Genomic DNA, 17,868 nt, shown 5'->3' with positions numbered 1-17,868 from the left:
GATTATCTCAACATGTATTTCTTGTGGTCAGGTTCAGCCCCATAGGCCCTCCTCAGTGGATGTTCTAGAAGCCAGAACCCAAAGACTCACGTGGAATACGGGTAGCCGCAGCAATGTGATCAGCAGCACCGTTCGCTTGGTCTCGATTCCGTCTATTTCAATGCCCAGAGGAATGAATTACGTTTGCCTGAATGTTTGTCACCTTGTGTGCCATTAGGTAGAGACCTTGTCTATACAAAGATGAGCTATTTATATGGTGGTTCCCACTGGGACTCAGAAGTCTATTCAGTGTATGTAATGCCCAATAAGAACACCATAATAAATCATAAGAGGCAAAAATTAGACCTTAAAAATAACTTACAAAAACACATAAAAATGACTTAAACCCCTACGCTGCCATAATTCTACAGTACTTTTGTACCATTGCTGTTTTAATGAATGACAAACAGCTGTTTTCTCTCTTTGGTGTTGCAAATCACCCATGGCCAGCCACAAGATGCTTGTCTGCTGAGCATCACCCACTGAAGCAGGGGTTCCCAGTGTGAAAGAAACCACCAGCTGCTCCTCTGACCTGAGTCATTTCTTCTCAATGCCCTGCTTGCTCTCAAACTTCAAAGCCCTGTCCAGGAATGCCTGCCCCGGGAGGGCTGGGGGAGTCAGGAGGTAGCTATTTGGTAAGAGCTGGACAGCTCAACCCTGTCGTTCTTCATGGTCTCTGGTGACAAACACCAGACTGTATGAATTAGTGGCTCACTCTGTTAAAGCTGGAAAAGCTGTTTGATGGTGGCATACGTGGCATGCATGAGTAGGATCCGTGGTCATTACAGCCTTACTCTCTTGCCAGCAGGATACAGAGGTTGAGCCCAGAGAGAAACAGCTGGAAATCTGGTGCTGTAGCAGCATCACCGATAGTCACTCTGCGTCACTACGAGTGCCGTGACCTGGGAGGCCGGAGGAGGAAGCATTCGCTTAACCAGACAGCAGTCGCCTGTGTTTCCTGGTGTTACCCATTGTCTTTTGAGCCAACAGCTCCAGCTCTCCGGGTAGCACTTGCCCCCAGACTGGAAGCTGTAGGTGCTACATAAAATGTTACCTAAAGGCACACATGGAGAGGTTTTCCTTGCGTTGCCACCAAAATTTCTGGCTCTCAGAAAGCAGCTATGTCCTTGGGTAAGAATTTCCCAGTCACGAGCCAGGGAAGCGCCAAAAAGGGAACTATTCATAACCAGAACTGAGTTCTCTTGCGTCCCCCTCCCTTTGCCACTGTTTCTACTGTTGGGTGGGCAAGCTGTATTTTGGCAATTTGGAGTCTCTCACTCTACTCTTAAATTTTATTCTCGTTTGGGTACGTGCTCACAAAATCAGAGTTTTTTCTCCCTTTCCTTCTGCCTTTCTCTTGGGAGTGATTTCTTTGCTAGGCAAGAGCCTGGTCTCTTCTGGCATCACGGGAGGGCTGTCCACATTGCGTGGCCTCCTCTGGCCTTACTGCCATGCCCCGGTGTGGGTCCCGTTCCTTATATGTGGGTGTCCTCTGCTGAGGTGGGCCTCTACGCAGTGTCTCCTGCTCTCCATGCCTTGTCCTCCCCAGTGCTTGGACTTAGACTTGGAAACAGTCTCTTCTCCCACCCGACATTTGAAGGGGTGGAAACTCAGGCAGGCCCTTGAGACCCTTTTCTCAGCGTGGTTGCCCAACTCCTTAGGTGCCCCGATGTGTGTAGGGGGCTTCCCTTGAGGGGCTCGGACAGGCTCCGGGCATGCAGTGGGCCAGGCTGCACGGGCCACTACCCTCAGACCACCCCAGCCTGTTTCTAGTAGGAGAGTCCAGAATGCCTGCCCTCCTCAGAGACCTCTGCATCTGTTCCTTAAACACAGGCCCTCTGATTTCCCTCTCTCTCTGCAGCTCAGGTCTTGCTAGGAAGCTTTGGAAAATTAAGAGAATTTAAGGGTTTCGGCGTCTGCTTTACATTTTTAAAACTCTATTTTGAAACCTCAAGCTCAGCAGCAGCTTACTTGTTTTAACTGTCTCTCCCTCCCTGAGGCAGTGCGTCTTGAAAGGAGGGCCTGGGAGTAAGGGAATTAGAAAAACACGGAAGAGGAGCGCTCTACATTTAGTTAAGGCCTGTGTTCTTCTTTCACCTCTACTCTTGTTCTGTGCTCAGAACAGAAAAAGGGATTTGGGTGTCCTTGGTCGAGTCACTGGCCCTCTGAGTTGCTTCACCTGAAACAGGTTTTTGAATTACACGGTCATAAAAATGATTTAAAATGCAAAGACACAAAGAATCCCCGTTCTCAGCGTAGTTTTGCCAGCAAGCTTACATATCCTTTTAAAGGTTTAGTTCTGATGGGTAATTTTTATTACAAAAACTGCACAAAGGCAGCACACCACAGTCTGGGGTGTGAGGAAGAATGCACTCATGGGAATTGACACATCTGGGCCTAGACCCAGCTGTGTGAACGAGGGACAATCACCGCACCTCTCTGCCATTTCAGAGTTGCTGAGCCGGGACCAGGTAGTGGAGACATGAAGACGTAATGACATATCTCTTGCTGGGTTGAGCACCTAAAGAGTCAAGACCCTAGTCTATCATCTTCATTTCTTAGGTCCTGGCACACGCGCCCTCTCATGAGTCAGTTGAGGTTAGGGATATGCAAGCAGTGTTCAGACAGGCTGACTTGCTTCCGTACACCTAGACACCAGCTTCCAGTGAGGAAGCATGTGTGACAGATGTTACAGACACCCACTTCCCAGTTCAGAACCCCAAATCTGGGGACAGGCTGCTTTCCACGGATAAACACAGGGACCAGGAAGTGAAAGCTCACATCCAGACTCTATCATGACTCTTTTGTATCAACAAATGAAATGTAAAAGGAAACCAAATCACAAGAAGGATTCAGACAGAGAGAGGCCAGGAGCAAACCTTAATGTGATGGGATGGCATTCAGGCAGGATTATCCTTCTAATGCTATGAAGAATTTTTATTTTTCAGGACATCTACCTGTGTAGATAGTAGCAATATTTTTGGCAAACATGAGTCTCTTAATTTCTTGATTTTTGACTTTGGTACTAATTGGAATGATTTATGCAGGACACTGTAGAGTTGCCTATATCCAGACCATGTACACCTCTTCTTAAGTGTATGGGTGCGTCTGCACTTGGGTAATAGAAATGAAAAGCAGTAAAGCATCGCTCACATTGTGTACCTGCAAGTTAGCATAACTTTCCTGTGGGGAATGAGGGTTGATGATAGTGGACAGTGAGGTATCAGTGGCCTGCGGTCAGTGCAGGGACCCAGCCTGGGCTCTGGGCTTCGGGCTTCCTGTCTTTGCCCTTCTCTCTCCCCCGGCTTCCTAAGGAGCCTTTTCCTCCGTGGGGCAGTCCTACCATCACTGCCTGTGTCACTCAGGGTCTGAAGGGAGAGTCCTGTCTCTTCTTGCAGGGGCCATCTTCCTTTCACATATGGAAAAAGTAGGCGAGGAGGAGGTGGGGGAGGGGTGAGAAAACAGAATAAAACAGTTTTTTCAGAAAGTTTCTCACTTTCTAACAATTGGAGAAGGAAGCAGAGCAATTCTTCACCTTTCTTCAGTTTTGGACACTTGAGTCTATTTCTCAAGAGTGTAAATTCTCCCCTGCCCCTGGAATCTTGATCAACCCCTTTGGTGGAAAAATTTGAACTCATCATCATTATGTAAGACTCTTTTGACTTCTCATTATGAAAGACATAGTACTTACTCTTAAAAAAATCAGAAAACATAGAGGGAAATTATCCCTCAAAAAAGTAGAGGTTATCCCCTCACCTCTAGATGACTATTTTTCATATTTTGTGTATATTCTTCCAAGATGTTTCCTCTCCGTAAATGTTTACACACACACACAGCAGGTCATGCACTGCTCTCTTTGTTTAGCCATGAATTGCTAACACCTTCTGTACAGAACCATCAAGGACCTTTGTAACAGGCACATATTATTCCTTTGTGTGGAACACTGAAGTGTTCGACCAGGTCTTCGTTGGTTGACATTTAGGTTGTTACCAAGTTTTACCTTTTATGAACAATGCTGGTATCCCTGTATGTTTTCATATTCCTCTCTTATTGTTACCACAAATAATTCCTGGACAAATGTATTACCAGAAGGTCCTGGAACAATTATAAGTTTCTCCCATGCCTATTTTCTCATGCCACCATCAATGATTGGTATATGAATGTACTTTGTAACATTTTTACCATCCTGATGTATATTTCACTGGTGTTCTTGATTGGCATGTTTTGATTACTTATGAGATTGAATATATTTTCATGTATTTATTAATTGGTTGTTAGTATTTCTTTTTTTCCTTAGATTATTTTGTTTGCATCCTTGCCCAGTTCCCTGGTGGCTCAGACGTTAAAGAATCTGCCTGCAATGCAGGAGACCTGGGTTTAATCCCTAGGTCAGAAAGATCCCCTGGAGAAAGGGAATGGCTACCCACTCCAGTATTCTTGCCTGGGAAATCCCGTGGACAGAGGAGCCTGCCAGGCTACAATCCATGGGGTTGCAAAGAGTCAGATACAACTGAGCGACTAACAAGAAGTTTTATTAAGCTGGGCTATGTCAATTTGTTAGTGCCCTTTTTGTACCATAGATTATAACCTTTTGACTTATGCTGCATTTTCCTTTAGTTCACCGTTCACTGTTTTGGTTCTTTTATATATATATATTAAATTCTTAAATTCTCTTTCCTCTATATGTATGATTTCCTCATTCCATCCTTTCTTAGGTCCAAAGCATGTGTCTTTTTTCAGATACTTTAATATGTGTCTATCATTAACTAACATGCGGAAGTGCATCCCATAGTAGGTTGTATGCAAACTCTCCACCAGGTTCAAGAGGTAGATGATTTCAAAGAGCTGCAAATTGCAAACATTTTAACATTTTTACGTATTTCAGAACTGTCTTTCAAATAGGATACTGCCTTTGGCTTCATGTTTAGAAAATCTCCCCCTACTCCAGGATTCTAAAAATATTCACCTGTATTTTCTTTTACCTTTGTGGTTTATGTTTTACATTTATGGGTATAGTCCATTTGGAACTTGAATGAAATGTGTAAGGGTAGGGATTCAGGTTTAATTTTTTTTTTAACTAAATATCTATGCCATTTATTGAATTAAGTATTCATTTCTTCAGTGATTTGAAATGACCCATCCCTATAGTCTTGGATTTATTTTCAGATTTGACTCTGCTCCACTGACTGGTCTTTTCCTGTGCTGGTATTACAGTATCTTAATTATTACAGCTTTAATCATCCATTTTAACAACTGGTATTGCAAGTGCTCATTTGTTACTGTTCTATTAAAAAATTTTCTTGGCAAGTTGAGTGTATTTATTCTTCCCAGTGAACTTTAAAATAATTTTGTCAAGTTCAAGAAGAATTTCTTTAGTGTGTGTTAGTTTTATAGATTAATTTGTACAGAATAGCCATACTCACACCATCGGGTCTTACCATCCAAGATCATGGGAAATGTCCCATTTATTCATTCCTGTCATATCATAGTTTTATGATTTTCTTTGTGCAGGGCCTGAAATTTATTTTAGGCTTATTCTGACTGACTATGGTTAGCATATAAGAAAACCATTCCTCTTTGGTATATTTATACCTAAGAATGCATTTTTTTCTTCAAATTTTTTTATTGAACTATAGTTGATTTCGGGCTTTCTTGGTGGCTCAATGGTAAAAAATCCACCTGCCAATGCAAGAGATGTGGGCTGGATCCCTGGGTTGGGAAGCTACCCTGGATAAGAAAACAGCAACCCACTTCAGTATTCTTGCCTGGGAAATCCCATGGACAGAGGAGCCTTTTAATTTGTCCAAAAAGGAAGTTATATCAGTTGCAAGTAATTCTTATTTCTCCTCCTCCTTCCCACAATTTACTTCTCAATTTGTTATCTAATTGCATTCAGTAGCATTTCCTGAATAACATTTGAATAACTGTTATTCATTGTTTGGGGCAGGAATCTATTCCTGCCTTGAGCTTGACTTTAGTGGGAATGCTACCTTCTTTTACTATTGACCTTGCTGGGGAAAGGTTTGTATCTATATTTTTTATTCTTTAAGGAGCAATTTTGTTTTCCTAAAAAAAAAAAAAAAAAGATAGATGTTGAATTTTATCAAATACCGCTCTACATTTTTGAAGGCAAGGCAAGATGTGTGTGTGTGGGTAAGGGTAAGTGGGGGTGAATTTAGCCTGTTAAAATGAGGACTAATATCATTATGATTTTCCAATATCAAATTTTTATCTCTGGAATCCTAGTTGCTTTTTTGTAATTATGAAAAACACTATTTTTCATCAAGAAACAGCCTTGATTTTGTACATCTGTGTGATGCTGCGATTACTAATTGGCATTTTTAGAATTCTGTTTCGAAAAAGAGGCCTGATTCCATTAGATTTGTTTTACTAGACTGAGTTACTTTTGCTCAAAGCAGTGTAAGTATCAGGGTGCGAGTATCAGGGTGTTTTTAACCCTCTTGTGTCAATTAAGTTTAGCCCATTTTTGGCTCTTCCATGGAATTGTGGAAGGAAAGCCAGAGAGGGGAGGGTTGAGAATCCAGGCTGGGACCTCAATGGCTGCCCATCTGAGCTCAGGGGAGCCTGAACAGGGTTAGAGGTATCCAGTTAGCAATCTCCAAGCTTGTCCTCTTTCTCCTTCTATGCAGAACACTCAGCCCTGTTCATTTCACAACTTTACACAGAAGAATAAGCCTCACTTGGCATTGTCAGCCAATCACCAGGTAGGGTAGAAGTTCTTTCTTAAAAGCAATGAGCCATCAACTTGGCAAGTGCATAGCCAGCAGGCCCTACTCCACTTCTCCTGAACCTACTGGAGGCCCAGAAGACTTCTAGAGGCCTGACCTGTCTCTGTAAAGAAAATCTTTTACACGTTTGGTGCAGTGTTCAGTAGCCACTTCGATCCAGTTTGTTTTATACTCAGAGCTGAGTCTGTCAGTGATAAGCACTTAGCTTGTTGCTGAAAGGGGAGGGGCGGGGAGTGGTGTATAAATAATGAGAACACACAGAAACTTGTGCTGTTAACAGCTCTGCTTCAGTAAAGCAGACTTTATTGTGTCGCTGCCTCTGGGTGTGTTTTCCTGTGAAGGCCAGAAATAAAGCACTAGTCTTGTACATGTCTTTTTTTAATTTCCCGCCCCCCAGGAGGATGGTGACTCTCTCATTAATATGAAAGATAAGTTTAAATATTGCTTAATTAATTGTTGCTTTGCCATATGCTTTTTTTCTATATAAAGAAGGCTACCCATTCTTCTGGCATCTTAGACTTGAGCTGAAAGGAAGGGCCTGACTTGATTTACCCCCAGCTGCAGGATGCAGGGAAATCACAGCCCCTCTGAGGCCCATCCTTCCCTCTCTGCACATCATCTCCGGTCTCATTCAGCCTTAAATTCTCTTTCCTCTTATGTTTGATTTCCTCATTCTGTACTTTCCTAGGTTCAAAACGTGTATTTTCCCAGATACCTTAACGTGTATCTATCATTAACTAACATGAGGAAATGCATCCCATAGTAGGTTGTATGCAAACTCTCCACCAGGTTGAAGAGGTGGATGATTTCCAAGGGCTGCAAACTGCAAATCACCAAGAAGAATTCAAGTCCCCTGCCTGCTTACTGCTTGGCTGGCACAGTGTTTTATCAGATGTGGAGTTTGATTGCCTTTCTGTGTGGAAAGCATTCCCCAGTTGGCTCCAGATTCCTCTACAGTCTATGATACAGTCTAATATACTGGGCATTTTACCCACTTTTATTTTGTGTTTGATTCCTGAAGACATTTAGATTTCCAAATTCTGGTGTGTACCAGATAATCAGGCCTGCAGGTTGAGATCAGGGGTCAGCCAAGTTTTTATAAAGGACCAGATAATAAATATCTTAGGTTTTGTGGTCCATACAATCTCTGTCACAACCACTCAGCACTGCATAGTCAGGCTCCTCTGTCCATGGGGTTTCTCGAGGCAAGGATACTGGAGCGAGTTGCCATACCCTCATCCAGGGGATCTTTCCAACCCAGGAATCCAACCCAGGTCTCCTGCATTGCAGGTGGATTCTTCACCAGCTGAACCACCAGGGAGGCCCAAGTAAACAGGCAGCCGTAGATAATACATAAACAATGAGCATAATTGTGTTCCAATGAAACTTTGTACAGGGACATGAAAACTTGAATTTCATATGACTTTTCTTGTCACAAAATATTTGTTTGATTTTTTTTTTTCCAACCCTTTGGTAAAAGCTAAGTATAAGGATGGTGTTTATTCCAGCAGGTCAAACTTGACCTATGGGTCGAAGTTTGCTAACTCCTGATTTAGATCATCGACCAAAAGCCCCTAATGCTTTTCCAAAGGATCCAAGAAAAATCAAAACAATCCTAGAGCTTTTAGACTAGCAACTCACTTCCAAGTAGATCTATTTTTAAATGCTTGGAAACTGTAAGCTTGAATTATACACATTATATGAATCTAACAAAGGCTACTATTGGCTCTGATTTGCTCTGGGCCCTGTGGGTGGCTTTCTCCTCTCTTAAGCGCTCAGGGAAAAGGATGTTAGGGCAAGGACAGTACCTGGGTTAGAAGCAATGAGAAGAATCACTTGACTACTGTGAGGGGCAGTAAAGAGAGTACAGCCAGAAGCCAGAACGAAAGAGAAGGCGGTGGGAACAGACCCTGATTACACTTGGAATGTTTGTAAAGCAATAAACATATATACTTAGTAGTTCTCCAGTACACACAGCTGATTCAGGCTTCATGACAATTTTCCACTGACTATCACTTCCATCTTGCTGAAACAGGGAATGCCTTATTTCTTTTCCAGTCTTAGCACATGCTGGAGTGGTCTTCTGACCCATTTTTCCCACAATGGACACAGATTCATTCAAATAAATTAATCCCTCCTCATGATGCACTTGAAAGAAACACGTGCCAGTGAATAACTAAACCACATTACCACACCCTCAAGGAAACTGCCTCTGATGCGCATTTGTCCTGACAAGCATAGAGAAAACACGGAGCTTTTCCTTGTCATCACTTCCCTCCCACCAGATCATCAAGCAGTGGAGAGAGGGCTTCAGTGTAGGGAGAACAGAGAGAGGGGTTTCTGGTCTGTTTGTTTTTTTTTTACAGCTTTTCATGCTGTAAATTCTAACCATTCATTATATTTTTTAATGTAACATGTTTAAAAGAACGCTTCTCCATAGAGTCTTCATTGAGGTTAGAGAGGACTTTGCTGCTGTCTGATTCTGAAAAAGCCCAGAAATCTTTCCGTGTTCTGGGAAATTCGGAGCAGGATTTGGTCTTATGAGAGACCTGGAGGATGAGAAGACTCAGTGCATAGTTGAGGCGTCTGCTAAAAGCTTGGCAGCACAGGTGGCACAAAAGTCAGACATGACATTGTCCTTGCCCCAGGAGGCTCAGACTTCTTGGGTTTTGATAAAACCTGCATTTTGCCTTTTGCTCAAAAGTCCTGGGTACAGATGCTTTTTAATCCAACAGAAGTTACAAAACTGTCCTTTTCAACTCCATGTCTTTGGTGTTTCAGAGGATTCGGCTTGAAGCCCCTTCCTTGCACATCATCCGCCTTGGATAGAGCTGGGAATTGCGGGCTTGCTATATGGCCTTTGGCTGCTGTGGCTTTTCAGCTTAGAGCTCAGGGAGGAAATATTTATACTTCGACCTTTGTATAGTGAATCTGTGTATAAAAATTCATTTTGCCCACATTGAGTTTCCCATAAGAGCAGGTAGGTTGTACATGGCGCGGTCACTGTTGCTCTGCTTAGAGAGCAGCAAATAAAACCTTAGTCATGTACAGATTGTCACAGAGGTGATAGCAGTATTTTGTTGTTATTATTTTCTCATCTCTGGCACAGGTTAGGAGAAGCTGGGGGAAGGAATCGTTTTTGGATGACTCAGCTGCACCACACTGGGCAGCTCCCAGGCCTTTGAGCCTCTCTCTGGGTTCCAAGAAGGTGGGGACAGGAGTGAGACAATATTCACTCCTCACACCTACCTAAGGAGTGTCTGGAGACTTTTGTGGAAACCAGAGTTTGTGCCCTGAGTCTGTGAAGTAGCTGCTTTGGGCTGTGCTTGGAAAGGCGCGAGGAGCAGGGATGCAGGTACCCAGAGCTGGTGGGAGTAACAGTCACAAGAAGAGCAAGTGATTCTCATCCGAAGCAGCTCCTTCTGCCTTTCTGCTTGTGTGTGTCCCTCACAAACGTGGACACAGACTCTCCCCTGCCAGTCTAGGGGGCAGGAGGCCCCCAGTGCTGGCCTGATCATGTCTAGAGGGCGAGGCTTAGCTGCATTTTAAGTGGGACAAGGAAACGGGAGCATGAATCTGAGGAGAGCAGCCATAATGGAAGGGATGTGGAAACACTGACGAGTGTCAAGCCTGTTTCCTCATTTGTAAAACGGGCCACCTTCATGGGGTGTCACGTAAGAATTCAATGAGATAATTCATGTGAAACCGTTAGTCTGTACAGGCACTTTTGTCATTCAGTTCAGTTCAGTCGCTCAGTCGCTCGACTCTTTGCGACCCTGTGAACCACAACACACCAGGCCTCCCTGTCCGTCCATCATCCACTCCCGGAGTCCACCCAAACCCACGTCCATCGAGTTGGTGACATCATCCAGCCATCTCATCTGCATCGGCCCCTTCTCCTCCTGCCCTCAATCTTTCCCAGCATCAGAGTCTTTTCCAATGAATCAGCTTTTTGCATCAGGTGGCCAAAGTATTGGAGTTGCAGCTTCAACATGAGTTCTTCCAATGAACACCCAGGACTGATCTCCTTTAGGATGGACTGGTTGGATCTCCTTGCAGTCCAAGGGACTCTCAAGAGTCTTCTCCAGCACCACAGTTCAATAGCATCAATTCTTCGGTGCTCAGCTTTCTTTATAGTCCAACTGTCACATCCATACATGACCACAGGAAAAACCATAGCCTTGACTAGACGGACCTTTGTTGACATAGTAATGTCTCTCGCTTTTTAGTATGCTGTCTAGGTTGATCATAACTTTTCTTCCAAGGAGTAAGCGTCTTTTAATTTCATGGCTGCAGTCACCATCTGCAGTGATTTTGGAGCCCAGAAAAATAAAGTCTGACACTGTTTACATTGTTTCCCCATCTATTTCCATGAAGTGATGGGACCAGATGCCATGATCTTCATTTTCTGAATGTTGAGCTTTAAGCCAACTTTTTCACTTTCCTCTTTTACTTTCATCAAGAGGCTCTTCAGTTCTTTACTTTCTGCCATAAGCGTGGTGTCATCTGCATATCTGAGGTTATTGATATTTCTCCCGGCAATCTTGATTCTAGCTTGTGCTTCTTCCAGCCCAGTGTTTCTCATGATGTACTCTGCATAGAAGTTAAATAAGCAGGGTGACAATATACAGCCTTGACATACTCCTTTTCCTATTTGGAACCAGCCTGTTGTTCCATGTCCAGTTCTAACTGTTGCTTCCTGACCTGCATACAGGTTTCTCACGAGGCAGGTCAGGTGGTCTGGTGTTCCCATCTCTTTCAGAATTTTCACCAGTTTATGGTGATCCACACAGTCAAAGGCTTTGGCATAGTCAATAAAGCAGAAATAGATGTTTTTCTGGAACTCTCTTGCTTTTTCCATGATCCAGCGGATGTTGGCCATTCGATCTCTGGTTCCTCTGCCTTTTCTAAAACCAGCTTGAACATCTGGAAGTTCATGGTTCACGTGTTGCTTGAAGCCTGGCTTGGAGAATTTGGAGCATTACTTTACTAGCGTGTGAGATGAGTGCAATTGTGTGGTAGTTTGAGCATTCTTTGGCATTGCCTTTCTTTCGAATTGAAATGAAAACGGACCATTTCCAGTCTTGTGGCCACTGCTGAGTTTTCCAAATTTGCTGCCATATTGAGTGCAGCACTTTCACAGGATCATCTTTTAGAATTTGAAATAGCTCAACTGGAATTTCATCACCTCCACTAGCTTTGTTCGTAGTAATACTTCTATCATTATTTTAGTTTATTTTAAAATTTTGATTTATTTATTTTTGACTGGGCATTTCCTCAGTTCTAGGGGCTGTTAATGAACTGGATCTTCATTGCGGTGCATGGGCTTCTTGTTGCAATGGCTTGTGGAGCACAAGCTCTTAGGCATGTCGGCTTCATTACTTGTGGGCTTATTAACCTCGTGGCATGTGGGATCTTCCTAGACCAGGGATTCAACCTGTGTCTTCTGCATTGGCAGGTGGATTCTCAACCACGGCACCACCAGGCAATCCCTGCCATTATTTTAGAATAATGTGAGTTCTTCTTTTATGAGAAATATAGAGGAACCTGGGATTATTTCATCCAGATAAGAAAAGAGAAAGGCATGATGGCAGTCTTCAGATAGTTAAGGGACTATTATGTGGCAGAGGGAACAAACTAATTCTTAGGGTTGAAATATGGCCTTCACAGGGAGGCAGGTTCACATCAGTAAGCGGTTTATTACAGGGATGCTCAGAAACAAGCAGGCTTCCTTGGCATATATGGGGCTCTGCCACCAGACTTATTCAGGCAGAAGCTGGATGGCCAGGCCCTCAGGAACTTGAGGGGAGATGCCAGCCCCTGGCAGGAGGTTGGTTGGATTAGAGATGCTCTGTTCTCTTCCATCTCTACAGTGCTAGGAAACTTAGCAAGGGCTAAGGTTTGACTCCTCAGAGAGAACTCATGAAACCAGCAACAGCACAGAAAAAAACTGGAAAATGTAGTCTCCAAGGCTCTTGGGGGATCCATTGGGTATAAGCTCATTTACCTAACAGAGATGAGTCTCAGCAGTTTCTTCATGGTATTACTTTGATGGGGCTGCCACGACAAAGCTCCACAGCCTGAGTGCCCTACTAGCGATCCCCACCCTTCTCGGCACCAGGGACTGGTTTCATGAAGGATGAGATGGTTCCCATGGATGGGATGGTGGGGATGGTTTCAGGATGACTCAAGTGTATTACATTTTTTGCACCTTTTAGTGCCACCACTGATCTGACAGGAGGTATTGGTCCATGGCCCAGAAGTTGGGGGCCCCTGGCTTTTAACAACAGAAATTTATTTCTCACAGTTTTGGAGGCCAGGAGTCCAAGATGAAGATGTTGGCAGAGCCAGTTTCTTCTGAGGTCCATCTCCTTGGCTGGTAGATGGCCACCTTCTCCCAGCATCTTCACATAGCGTTTCCCGAGTGAGGCGGTGCCCTAATCTCCGCTTCTCATAAGGACACCAGTCATTGGATTAGGGCCCAACCTGATGACCTCATGTAACCTCAGTTAACTCTTTAAAGACCCTGTCTCCAAATACAGCTCCATTCTGACTGAGGTACTGGGTGTTAGGACTTTGATCTCGGAATAGGGGCAGACAGTTCAGCCCGGAACATAGAGGCGTTATCCCTAGAGTCATGGTGATAGGGTAGTCCACCAGGACCAGCCTGGAGAGTTTTGGTGACAGGTCCTTTAACCTCTGTCCCTGATTCCCTCCTCTTAGGTGAACGGCCCTTTCCCTGCACATGGCCAGACTGCCTTAAAAAGTTCTCCCGCTCCGACGAGCTGACTCGCCACTACCGAACCCACACAGGGGAGAAGCAGTTCCGCTGTCCGCTGTGCGAGAAGCGCTTCATGAGGAGCGACCACCTGACCAAGCACGCCCGGCGGCACACAGAGTTCCACCCCAGCATGATCAAGCGATCCAAAAAGGCGCTGGCCAGCCCTTTGTGAGGTGCTTCCCACCTCAGCCAGGGAGGGACAGACCTGGAAGGACAAACTACTCCCAGCGAACAGACAGACACGTGGGAACCACGGCCCCCAGGAGGCGTGCTGCCAGCATAGGAAGTTGCTGTTCTTTGGTCTCCAATCTAATTTTGCTCTCCCTGTGTTGTTTTTAAAAGCACATTGTAGCCTGAGATCAAAGTCAACACTTGGTCCCCTTGCAGAGGCAACTCTGAACTGTCTCTGACTGTGGGAGGGAAGGCAAATGCTTTTTTTTTTTCCCCTCTCCTTAATTTTTTTGGGGGGTGGTGGTAGGTGGGGGGAGGGAGTAAGGCCAAGACTGGGGTAGAATTTTAAAGATACAACACTGGTGTACATATGTCTGACTGGGTGAGTTGACCTGTGACATCACACAGTGATTCTGGGCCCTTTCTGCTTGCTGTCTTTCAGAATTGTTTTCTTACCTTTTAATGTAATGACGAGTGTGCTTCGGTTTCTTTAGCAAAACCACTCTCTTGAATCACGTTACATTTTGAGATACAAAACGCCATAGCACAGCTGTCTTTATGCAAGCAAGAGCACACCTACTCCAGCATGATCTGTCATCTAAAGACTTGAAAACAAAAAAGTTACTTATAGTCAATGGGTAAGCAGTCTGAATTTATACTAATCAAGACAAACCTTTGAAAGGTTACACTAAGTACAGAACTTTCAAACCTTGCTTTGTATGAATTGTACTTTTTGAACATAAGCTGCACTTTTATTTTCTAATGCAGAGGATGAATAAGTTAAGTACATGCTTTAAGGATAGAAGCAGACATTCTGTTTGGAAACGCATTATAATCTGCTTATTTTACAGTACATGTTTCCCTGTGAAATGGCAAAGATGTGAGGGCAGAATATATACAACAGATGCTGAAGGAGAAGGAGGGTAGTAGTTTTTTTTTTAATTAAAAAAAAAAACAGAATTTTAGCTCTATTAACTTTTTCAAAATTTCCAATCCTTTTAATTAACCTCATCTTATTGTACCATAATGCCATGAAGAGGAGGGCTTTGACTCTGTTGGGTTTTATTTGAATGAGTGCATGACGGTAACTAGCTCTGGGAACGTCTGCTTTCTGGGGAAAAGCCTTGTTGGTTACCATCTCATATTCCTACAGAACTCCCACTAACAGGTGCAAGAGTTATGTAAAAAGAAAAGGGGAGGTGAAATGTGAACAGAAAAATAATACATCCCTGTAAGTAGTGAGTGCTAAGGGAAAATACCACAATGATTTCAGAGAAGACTGCAGAGTCGTCTCTCTTGGAAAAGGAAGGCACATGGAACATGCCCGGATGAAAACACATCACTGTATCTTTTACATTTTACATCAGCAGCCTCACCACTATAGATCTTGTATCCAGGTGTCTAAAATGGCCTCAACCACTACATCCATAATATGCCATTTATCTGATAACATAATTTTGGCCTTTATGTGGTCAGAAAAACGAACTGAGTTTTCATCATTAAGAAGAAACCTCAATTAGGGGAGTCAACAGTGATGGTGGGGGAAATGTTTACATTTCTTTTTTTCATTAGAAACATTTTCTGACACTTTTATCTGATATTTAAAACAGGGAGCTATGGTGCACTCTGATTTATACGTGTGCTACGAGATGTGTTGTGTAAACCTGGGGTGCCCACCTATTGGTGAACTCAGCATTTCAGCTGACACATGCTTGTTTCCAGTGCAGAACCAGTGTGGGCTCCTGCAGCGAGCATGGGTCCCAGCTGATTCCAGCTTCCAGGACAGTAGCCATCACCTGCACGGCGTTTCCCCTTGATTTGTTTACCCAATGTGGTTGCATCAGTAGTTCTATAAAAAGAACTGCTTTTACCATTAGGGACTGGGGTCAGTCCATGGGATAAAAAGGAAAGTGTTTTCTCACGGGAAAACATGTCAGGAAAAATAAAGAACACTTTCTACCTCTGTTTCAGATTTTTGAAACGCTTATTTTAAACCAAATTTTAATTTCTGTGTCCAAAATAAGTTTTAAGGACATCTGTTCTTCCATACGAAATAGGTTAGGCTGCCTGTTTCTTACTGAACTCATGGAATGGTTCTGCTTGTGATCCTCTGCACGCTGCCTTTTAATGAGTGAGGAGTTTGGGGTTGCCTAGCAACCCGCTAACTTGTACAAACTCATCTTTCCCTCACAGAACGAAATGAAGGAAAACCAAGCAAAGTCAGTGAAAGACAATCGTTATAGTTTCAGGAGTAAAGCTATATATGGCTTTTGTCCAGCACTTAGATGGGTGTAAGTGCAGCAACTTGCAACTTGTTTTAAAAAAAAAAGGCACAATTTACTTGCCCCCAAAAAGTTGTACTTGCCTTTTCAAGTCGTTGAAGAATTCACATTTGATATTCTCTTATATGTTATAATAATATAACGTATCAACTCAAGGCTTTTTATTCTTTGTGATAACTCCTGTTTTAACACGTCACAAAACAGGAACCAGCATTCTAATTAGATTTACTCTATCAAGATATGGTTCAAATAGGACTACTAGAGTTCATTGAACACTAAAACTATGAAACAGTTACTTTTTATATTAAAAAGACCATGGATTTAACTTTAAAAAATCCAAATGCAGGATAGTAATTTTTGTTTACTTTTTTAACCGAACTGAATTTTTTGAAAGACTATTGCAGGTGTTTAAAAAGAAAGAGAAATTGTTTTATCTAATACTGTAAGTAGTTGTCATATTCTGGAAAATTTAATAGTTTTAGAGTTAAGAGAACTCCTCTCCTTGGTTAGGGAAGAAGAAAGCCCTTCACCACTGTGGAACGATGCCCTGGCTTTAAGGTGTAGCCCTACATCATGCTTCTTTTGAGAATTATATTTGGTAGTTATAATTACAGAAACTGATTAGTTGTCAGTTTGCAGGTAGATTTAGCACAGTACTCATCACTCTGGATAGATTGAGATGTTCTTTCACAACAGATAAATGATCTGTAACACTGTAAGATACTGATCTTTACAACTGTTTAATCAGTTTTATTTTTGTACAGTATTAGTGACCTAAGTTATTTTGCTGTCCCATTTTTGTAAATCAAATGAAATTATAAGAGGATTCTGACAGTAGGTATTTTGTACATATGTATATAAGTTGTCCAAATAAAAATAATAAATGATAAAGATCAAATTGTTCCAGCCATTTGTGTTCTAAAAGGGGTGTGTTTTTGTCATACTGGAGGTTACCTCTTTAACCAGTGCTCACAGGGTTTTATGATGAGTACAAAGATGATTTACTTAGGCCTTTCAACATGAGATATTTGTGTAGACCTGTCTGTATTTACTATTCACAGACCTCTGAGGAAGGAGATGGAATGGAGGCTGCATTAAACTCCTGTATTATACTGGAGGGGAATATTATATTTTCAGGTAAATCACTTAAAGAGGTCTATAAAGCTTATAACTATTCTGGGGTATCCTAGGAACTAGTCAGAGAACATTACTCAGACTATTCTCTTGAGATATGGTATTGGTAAGAACTCACAAATTGGAGTCTCAAAGGCAAAACAGTAAAACTATAAAACCAAGTGAAGATGAACACCAAAGTGTGTGTGTGTGTATTTCATCTAGATAATCTAAAACCTATAATCACAGTATAATCTAGTCTAAGTAGATACTAGCGAGCTGGTATTTATTAAGCTTTCATTGTGTGTCACGGTGCCAAGTGTTCAGTACTTCTTTCTCATTTTATCTTTACAGCAGCTCTGTACAGCTCCTTACAGAAGATACCACGGTTACCCACATATTTCAGATGGGGGAAATGACTAACTTGCTAACACATTCTAGTAAGTGGTGTGGACCATGTTTAAACCTGGATCTGCTGAACTGAAGCCTCCATCTTTCCATGCCTACTACATCAGGTTATTGGCACTTGAGCCATGTTATTGAGCAACTATTAGTGCCACGCATTGCTGTCACTGAGGACACAAAGGTGACCAAAGCACACACACTCTCTTCATTCAAGGCGTTTATATGTTAGGGGATGAAAAACCCATCAACAAGTGAACAAAGTAGCCATATAATGTCAGACGGTGATAAGCAGTGTGATGAAAGTAGAGGTGGGTGACTTGGGTGGTGA

The 17,868-nt window shown here is 42.8% G+C and overlaps 1 protein-coding gene across 1 annotated transcript in view; it reads left to right on the top strand.

Moving 5' to 3' along the window:
* Positions 1–16,915, top strand: part of KLF9 (Kruppel like factor 9) — a 34,726-nt gene extending 17,811 nt beyond the window's left edge. Inside the window, exon 2 of the mRNA XM_040251290.1 lies at positions 13,512–16,915. Within this exon, the coding sequence (XP_040107224.1) occupies positions 13,512–13,741 (230 nt within the window). The 3' untranslated portion in view covers positions 13,742–16,915. The remainder of the gene's footprint in view (positions 1–13,511) is intronic.
* Positions 16,916–17,868: the final 953 nt, after the last annotated feature.

Source organism: Oryx dammah, unplaced genomic scaffold (genome assembly GCF_014754425.2).
Source record: "Oryx dammah isolate SB20612 unplaced genomic scaffold, SCBI_Odam_1.1 HiC_scaffold_1, whole genome shotgun sequence".
Taxonomy (NCBI): domain Eukaryota; kingdom Metazoa; phylum Chordata; class Mammalia; order Artiodactyla; family Bovidae; genus Oryx; species Oryx dammah.
The sequence above is the reverse complement of the archived record's forward strand: the minus strand, read 5'-3'. Positions and strand labels throughout refer to the sequence as shown.